At 39.8% G+C, this 8,886-nt stretch overlaps 1 protein-coding gene across 1 annotated transcript; it reads left to right on the plus strand.

Annotated features, from left to right (window-relative positions):
- Positions 1–3,246: 3,246 nt before the first annotated feature.
- On the plus strand, positions 3,247–8,341 carry casq2 (calsequestrin 2). The gene is made up of 11 exons (XM_028023942.1): positions 3,247–3,781; positions 5,601–5,685; positions 5,814–5,914; positions 6,031–6,142; positions 6,699–6,772; positions 6,849–6,979; positions 7,089–7,134; positions 7,227–7,281; positions 7,495–7,595; positions 7,678–7,752; positions 7,828–8,341. The coding sequence occupies exons 1-11, from the start codon at positions 3,545–3,547 to the stop codon at positions 8,065–8,067; spliced, it is 1,257 nt and encodes a 418-aa protein (XP_027879743.1). The 5' UTR covers positions 3,247–3,544; the 3' UTR covers positions 8,068–8,341.
- Positions 8,342–8,886: the final 545 nt, after the last annotated feature.

An 8,886-nucleotide genomic window follows, 5' to 3' on the forward strand; every position in this document is an offset into this window, starting at 1 on the left:
TGTAAAGCAGGAAATATACTGGTAGTATTTAGGTTTGATAGTGTCATTTACAGAGGAAAGTAAAACATTCATACAAAAAAAGGGATGACTTGGTCTCCACTTGCAGTTTGTTACAACACATACAATGTTGCAATGAGTTTTTGTCCCACAGCGTCTGCTGAAAACTGACCAGGGATGAAGAGAAGCAGAGGAAAAATCCCGAGGTCATTCTGAAGTTCGGTGCACAGTGTGAATATTTTATCTCACTGGAACAGGAAAGTTCCCATCTGCTGGATAATAAAAGCTTGTAACATTTGTGTCAAGACAGCACAGCATGTACAATGTAGACAACATTGTACATAACTTCTAATGTGTTGACAGATTAAAACTGACTGATCTCCATTTAGCACCTCTATTTTAATTCAGTCTGTCTTTTGGCTTTGTGGTTTGTTTCATCCTTCTTCAGCCAAAAATCAGAATGAAACATAATGAAATGGTTTACACATATATTTTGCCCCCCGCCCCCCCTTTTTTTTTTAACAGAACCGGAAGACGTGCAACGTTAACTTGATAGTGAGGAATCATAAATCTTCACCAAGGAAAGTGGCTTATGTTATACTGCCATCTAGCGGTTTCAAAGGAAATGAGCGGACGCTTCTCCCTCTAAATTGTGCTTTCTCTATGCAGTCAGTGTCATGAGTTGTGGTAAGTGGTGGTGGAGGCAGACGCTGAGACCCAGGTAGGATGAATGATGATGATGAATTTAATGATGACAAGTAATCCACAAAAGTCCAGACAACACAAAGAGCGGATGCAAAAGCTCTCAAAACGTAACAGGGAACTGGACAAACACGACAAGGATCCGACAAAGACACAGAGAGACACAGGTGACACTAAATACACAAGAGGTAATCAGGGAACGAGACACAACTGGGAATAATCAAGGGGAGACAGGACAACACGGAGGCTCAGAGACATCCATCCATCCATCCATCCATCTTCTTCCGCTTATCCGAGGTCGGGTCGCGGGGGTAGCAGCTTCAGAAGGGAGGCCCAGACTTCCCTCTCCCCAGCCACTTCTTCTAGCTCCTCCGGGGGAATCCCGAGGCGTTCCCAGGCCAGCCGAGAGACATAGTCTCTCCAGCGTGTCCTGGGTCTTCCCCGGGGCCTCCTCCCGGTGGGACGTGCCCGGAACACCTCACCAGGGAGGCGTCCAGGAGCCATCCTGACCAGATGCCCGAGCCACCTCAACTGGCTCCTCTCGATGTGAAGGAGCAGCGGCTCTACTCTGAGTCCCTCCCGGATGACTGAGCTTCTCACCCTATCTCTAAGGGAGAGCCCAGCCACCCTACGGAGAAAACCCATTTCAGCCGCTTGTATCCGCGATCTCGTTCTTTCGGTCATGACCCAAAGCTCATGACCATAGAGACAAAGAAACTCAAAAATAAACACACAGAAGACTCAAACCATGACGGTTGTCAGACAATTCATTCATTCATTCATTCATTCATTCATTCATTCATTCATTCATTCATTCAATGCTGTCTTTCTTAATTACAGTGAGATTGAATATTTTTTTCCACTGCTAGTATATCGTCTTTAGTAGCTGCTGTCAAACATCAGCTTGATGTTTAACAGCAAGCTGATGTTTGCCCTTTTATTTAAAAAAAGTCACACAAAAACCTAAAACCTAATTTAAGTTAAATAAAGATTGAAACAGTAAACAGACTTTGCTCTCTTTCAACATCATAAGTAAATTAATTCAAAGTAAAAGCATTACCAGTGAAGATCTGCTCACCTTTTCCTTTGCTTAAAAATCTTTATGTAATTAATTTCGGGATGTTGTCCTCAAAAGCTTGACAAAATGTAGAAGAAAAGCTAAATATTTCTGTCGATGTATCCTCATCTTCATAATGTTAATCATAACCAGTCAAAATCAGTCAGTCTTTTAATCTGGGCAGAACAATTGCTGTTCTCGTTCTGCCCCTACCTACTTAAAACTAAAGTAAGCACACAATCTAACCTTGGTCTACACTACATAAGTTTTCTTTTCAATTATAGTTGCTTATTTCTAAGTTTATCTGTGTTCTTCCATTTGCCTGTCCCTTTACAGTTGACACTCTTGAATTTGGCTATTCTATTCAATTCAATGTAAGAGATATTCAGATATTATACAGTGTGAAAGTCGTATGTCGAATTATGTATGGATTTATAGCAAGTTACGTGTATTTTATCCTGCAGAGGGCAGCAGAAGTTCAAACGTCAGCACCTGGAAAGCTTTCATATTTGAGAATATGACTATTGTGAAGAAGACTTAATTGGGCAGTTTGTCTATACAGAAAGTTGATTCAGTCCAGACACAGAGACACATACTCATTCCTAAGGGCAATTTAGAGAGAAAATTAGCATGAATGTTTTTGTACAGTGGGATGAAGTCAAGAGTCCCCAGTGAGAACCCCTTTCAGACATGGAAAGGACATGTAAACTTCATCGGAAACCAGGATCTTCTTGCTGTAGAGTAACGGCACAACTACCTGTGACACTGTGCAGCCCAACTAAACTCATTTAGTTCAAAGTGTCACTCAGTATACTGTACAATTAAGATGATCTAATGATATAATCCCAGTAGATAAAAAGCTGTTGTGAGTTGTAGACTTTATGGGAGTCTTCACACTTGGTTTCAACAGGAACAAATGTCCAGCAGTACCTATTGAGTACGGGTATCCAGGTGCTGCCACTAGCTGAGAACAAGGGTATCAACTAAATAAATATTTTTGGATGGACTTTTTTTTTTAAAGTAACTTTTTTGTGTACATTTGGACTAAGAGAGAGACTAATTGTAAAGCCCAGTTTTGAAAAGCCATTGAAGCATCACAGCATGCAATAACAATAGAAAAGATCACTATAAAGAAAGGTTAGCTAGGGGTTAGTCGTTTGAACTGTTAGTTACACACCTGTTAGCAGACTGTCCTGTGAGCTGCCACTTCAGATACACTAACATTTCCTTCAACTGCACCAAAAAAAACTCTAACCGCTTCTTCTGAACCTCCTTGTAACTGGGGAGGAGGGGGGTCAGCCTATTCAACATCAAGTCTGTAAATGAAAAATCAGAGAGAGTGAATACTTTTTTTAATACTCCCCCCCACTGTCATCCTTTGGTGTTTCCCTTTCTCACTTGCTGTTCTATTTTTATCTTTCAAACAACTGGTCTCCTAAAAATGGGCCTGTCCTGCTCCAGTAGGGGAAGAGAAGCTCGACTATGTATGGTATCCACCCACAGTACATTGCAGGCCTGAGTGCGCTCCTCTCTTCTTTGTGTCCACAGGAAGCCGTGAGGGAGGAATCACGCAGCGGGGGAAAGAGTTTCTTAAGAAGTTTTGAGATTTCTCTCGGCATGCTAAAAACTTCAGCTGACAGACTTTTGTTTGCCTCCTAAATCCCTCTGCAGAGATTTCTCACTTTCTTCCATCCTTTCCCAGTTCGGTTGTCTGACTTCTCCAGTTGTGCAGCTTCATCTTCTGAAACCAAGTCACGCTCTGTGCGGGTGGATGGTTAGCTGTGGACCATGTTTTCCCTGTGGTTGTTCCTGCTCCCTTGCCTGAGCTTTGTGAGTGTGACGTCGGCTGAGAAGGGCCTGGAATTCCCTCAGTATGACGGGAAGGACCGGGTTCTCGACATCAATGACAAGAATTACAAGAAGGCCTTGAAGAAGCACAGCATGCTCTGTTTGTTCTACCACGAGAAAGTGCCGGACAATAAAGAGCTGCAGAAACAACACCAGATGACTGAGCTGGTGCTGGAGGTAAAGCATGACAAGGAGGGTAAACATTGACAAATTGATAAAAGAGAGAGAGGCGAGTGGATGTGGTACAGAATTAAATGATATGTGACATATAAAGGTCCATGTTTGTGCTCCAGTAAGCTGGAAACCCACAGATAGGAGATGATTATCTGTGGGTTTTATCTATCTATAAGAGGAATACTCCTGAAGGTCAGTCTGTACTCTATGAATGCCCAGTTATCCAATAAGATGCATTGCTGTCACTTGAGGTTGTTTCACCCTAATTCACAGCGTCTCCATCCCATAGAAGTATATGAGCTCTTTTCACCCTGTGGCGCTGCTCTGCTCAGAACCAGAGATCTGCAGTATTTAACAGCTAAAGGTCACAACATTCTTGTCTGCAATACAATACATAAAAAAAACCCAAATCTAATATTATGGCCTCAGTCACAAACTGATTTCCAGATTAAATGGTTCTTAAAGTTTAGCACCAAACGGCCTTGTCTCACAGCACAAAGCTAAAGTGGGGCTCCTCTTTGACCTGTTAGAGGTAATTTGAACTCCTGCTAATAGCTTCCCTGCACAGGTGGGCAGATCAGCTATTATCAGGCAGCCATTAAATCTCATCTAAGGAATTTGTCTAACTGGTATGAGGTGTCCATAGTGACTGCAAGTGTAGTGTTCAAACAGTAATCTAAGACAACACAAATTTAATGACTAGAATACAACAGTCTTTTATGTTTCCATTAGCAGGAAAATGTGCACTATTGCAGCAGAAAAGGGGATAGATTGTAAGAGCTTTTTTTTAATATAAATAAGAAATCAATAAAACAGAAAACTAACATTTAAATAGAAAAATACGATAATCAATGGTAATATCCCAATAAAAAATTGTATTGTCCTTTTAGAAGAAAATAGTTCAAGTTCAGTGTTCAAGTAAAAACATCTCTCTGCAAATGCTTGAAAACCATTTTATCAGTGTCACAATATCTACATAAGTATTTTGAATGCTCAACAATTATCTGACCGACTTAGCATTGTTGTTTCAGATACTGCAATATATTAATTTTCTTGACAAAAAGATATTTTGTCCAAACAATTGGACACAATATCAGATTTCAGAGCATATTTCCAGCTTTGAGTCTAACACAATAGTTAGCTTCACCACTTCAGGCACCTGAATTTATAGCAAAATTGATTTTTCTATTTTTTGCTACCTATTCTGTTTTTCTTTTGCTTTGTTTTTCTGATATTTCTTTCAGGCACCACAGTACAGTTTACATGGAAACTAAATTAAGCCAAAAGATTTTTTTTTTACCATGTTTGGTAATTTTGCGTTTGGTGATTTAATTTCCAAATGTTGCAAGAAAAGATGTAACAAAAGTCAAATTAAGAAACATCTGATGAGTTTGTAGAAACTACTAATATTTGGTTAAGAACCGTTCAAGCCATTGCAAATTGGAGTTACGTGTGTGTATACATGTATGTATTGACCCAACTTGAAATCCACCATTTTGCAAGTCCTCCCAGCAGCACTTTACCAGTATGTTCCTCTCTCTGTTGCATGGGGAGGTCAAACACCAAAAAAGCTCCTGTACTATACATGACAAATACCAGAACAATAATATGCTGTATGCTCTGGCTGTGGTTATATTTAGAACTAGGCAGACTGAGTGATTATGTAACTATATCTTTCTGCCTCTAGCCTGCAGCACCTGTCATGCTGCCAACCATCTTCTGTGATCTTGGAGCTTTGTTCGGATTTGTTTGTCTTCATACAGAAACTGTGGATCTTTTCTTTCACTTTAACTCTTCCTAATATTTCTTCCTTGACTTTCAGCTTGTTGCTCAGGTCATGGAGGAGAAGAGCATTGGGTTTGGGATGGTTGACTCAGTCAAAGATGCAAAAGTTGCAAAGAAACTAGGTGAGAACAGAAGCTTGACTTCAATCATTTTTTTCTTTATGGAAGAAAATGAATGCAAGATGCAAGATGAATATTATCGAAGATATTTAGCTTTCCTTTTGCTGAAATTGTTTTTCTTTTAATTGCAGGCTTGGAGGAGGAGGGAAGTGTGTATGTTTTTAAAGATGACAGAGTAATTGAGTTTGATGGTTTGCTGTCTGCAAACATTCTGGTGGAGTTCTTGCTGGATGTGAGTAGATTTGTTTCAGAGCATATTTCCAGCTTTGAGTCTAAATCGGTGCTGGTCGTAGTTATGAGTCCACACAGGTCACTCTCCAAGCTTTTTGCTTTGGCTTCTCTCTTTAGCTTTTGGAGGAGCCTGTGGAGGTCATAGAGAACGCTCTGGAGCTAAAAGCCTTTGATAGAATGGAGGAGGACATTCGCATTGTTGGCTACTTCAAGAGTGAAGACTCTGAACGTGAGTGCTTTAGTTTGTAAAATGCACAATTTTCTGCTGCCTGATCATCTTGCTTGTTTAGAGGAATTTCAGAGGAATTTCTTTGATTTTGATTGAAGTAAAAATAGATTTTAATCCTCTCATCTCCAGGGATTATTCATAGTTTTGCATTCATACATTGAATTGACAAACAGGACCCCACCCAGTTAAGAAAATCAAAACTACACTTATGTAGTAACTATATTACTGGTCAAAAGCTTTTCTGAGATGTAAGAAACTTGCCTCTTCTAAGACCACCACAATTTAAGAGAAATATAATTTTTTTCTACAAAGTGTTATTTGGCCAAAACAGTAGAAACTGAGTCTAGTATACAATCAGAGCTGTGCTGGAGCTTTATCCCATCTGGCCATCTGTGGGAGAACCGCACTGAGGTCAAAGATGAGCTATTTCCGCTCCCTGATGTGCAAAGGACAAGCCGATCTGTGACTAAAGAAAAGGATACAACAATAAACATGTATTTACTATAATACTTCAGCTCTGAGCTGCGCATACTTTATCTGTTGTTTTTGTTTTTAGATTATGAAGCATTTAAAGAGGCTGCAGAGCACTTCCAGCCCTACATTAAATTCTTCGCCACATTTGAAAAATCTGTAAGTGTCAAACAGAGTGTGAAAGGTTGTCATCAGAAATCTGCTATTGTTGGCTGATCTACCTCTGTTGGTCCAGGTGGCCAAAGAACTGACCCTGAAGCTGAACGAGGTGGACTTCTATGAGCCCTTCATGGAGGAGCCCGTCACCGTCCCAGGAAGGCCACACTCTGAGAAGGAGCTGGTGGACTTCATAACAGAGCACAGGCGGTAAACTGTGGACTTACCTCGATTTATTTCATATTTTAAATTATTTGCAACCACAATTCTGCATTGTGATATGATGCAATGTGTGATATTGTATTTTCTGTGCCACCAGACCAACTCTGAGAAAGCTGCGTGCAGAAGATATGTTTGAGACCTGGGTCAGAGAGCAGCAATATTAATAATTTTGCTTTATGTTTTTCTCACATTTGTTTTTAGCAACTAGCGTTAAACCTTTCTTCTTTTTTTTCAGGAGGATGACATTGAGGGCATCCACATTGTGGCTTTTGCAGAGGAAGAGGACCCAGGTAAGGTTACATAACATTGTGGAACAGGCTGGTTTGTATGATATAAGCTGAATAGTTTAGAGATCTGCATCTTTAAGAACATAAACAATAAAAACAGGCCTGAACTTATATAAAAGAATAGTGACTTAAGCTTGTATATTAAAATATATTTATAAATCGCAATATATATTTTTAAAGAAGCTAAACAGTAACAACAAAATTCCTGTTTTCCAGATGGTTATGAGTTCTTAGAGATCCTGAAGGAGGTTGCCAGAGATAACACTCACCTTCCTGACCTCAGCATCATCTGGATCGACCCTGATGACTTCCCCCTGGTGAGCCTCATGCCTCCTACATCAGAGTAACTGTGAGTGCAAAGGCAAAACAATTATACGTTCTCTTTCTGACTCCTTCCAGCTGATTCCTTACTGGGAGAAGACCTTTAAGGTGGATCTGTTCAGACCACAGATCGGCGTCGTCAATGTTACAGATGTAAGATCCCGAAACCTGATGTTCAGACCAAAACAACATTTTCTGTCACAGTTTAACCTTTTAATGTGAGCGCAGGCAGACAGTGTGTGGTTGGAAATGGAGGATGAGGAGGACCTGCCCACGGCTACGCAGCTGGAGGACTGGATCGAAGACGTTCTTTCTGGCAAAGTAAACACTGAAGATGACGACGACGACGGCGACGATGATGATGAGGACGAAGACAATGAAGATGATGAGGAAGAGGATGAAGACGATGAGGATGATGAAGATGATGACAACGATGACGACAACGACGATGACGATGATGAAGAATAACTAACTGCCTTGAAGCTGGCTCTTCCTCCATCAGTCCTGCTGTACAACTTTGGACTCAAAAATGACTGTATATCATCTGAATCGGTGCCTGCTGATCTTTTTAACTTATTTTAACCTTTAATATTCATCAACACAATTTTTGAACATGTAAATACCTCTTTGATTGGGGTTGAATATAGATATATGTCAACATGTTCATGAGGGACATGTTTAATGGATATGGATTTGACTCTTCATAATAAATGGTGTTGATGTCAGTTTCTCCTATTGTAAACTGAAGTCTTAATCAATCATTGCAAATTTATCCTTGTAGTCGGTACTTTTGCTGTTGTCATTCAGGCTTATGAATTCATCTTTACAGCAGGTGGACAAATCAAGACTTTTTTCTCACCTATTGCAAGTAGTAATCTAATGTTTCTGAAAAACCATACAACTTTTTTAATGCAGCTGATCCACAAAAGATGATTGGTTCAAGCGAGTCCCTATAAATGTTAAAAAGGTGTTCAGATCAGAATTATATACAGTTTTAACCAGAAGTTAAAATACACTGTATAAAACCACACATAATCTGTTGTTACTGTCTGACAATAAATCAAATGAATCTTTTCCTGTTTGGAGTAAAATAGAATCACTAACGTGATTTGTTTTTCTCAAATGATAGATGGTTTGGAAAGGCCAAAATGACATTATGACTTTATAAGCCTCCAAATTCACAACCTCTGTCTTTAATGGGGATCTAATTGTGAATAATACAGATAGGTGTATTGTAAGCCAGAACGCAAACACACTGCTTCCTTTTGTCAAGGAAAAATTAAACAA

Source organism: Xiphophorus couchianus, chromosome 7, assembly GCF_001444195.1.
Source record: "Xiphophorus couchianus chromosome 7, X_couchianus-1.0, whole genome shotgun sequence".
NCBI classification, from domain to species: domain Eukaryota; kingdom Metazoa; phylum Chordata; class Actinopteri; order Cyprinodontiformes; family Poeciliidae; genus Xiphophorus; species Xiphophorus couchianus.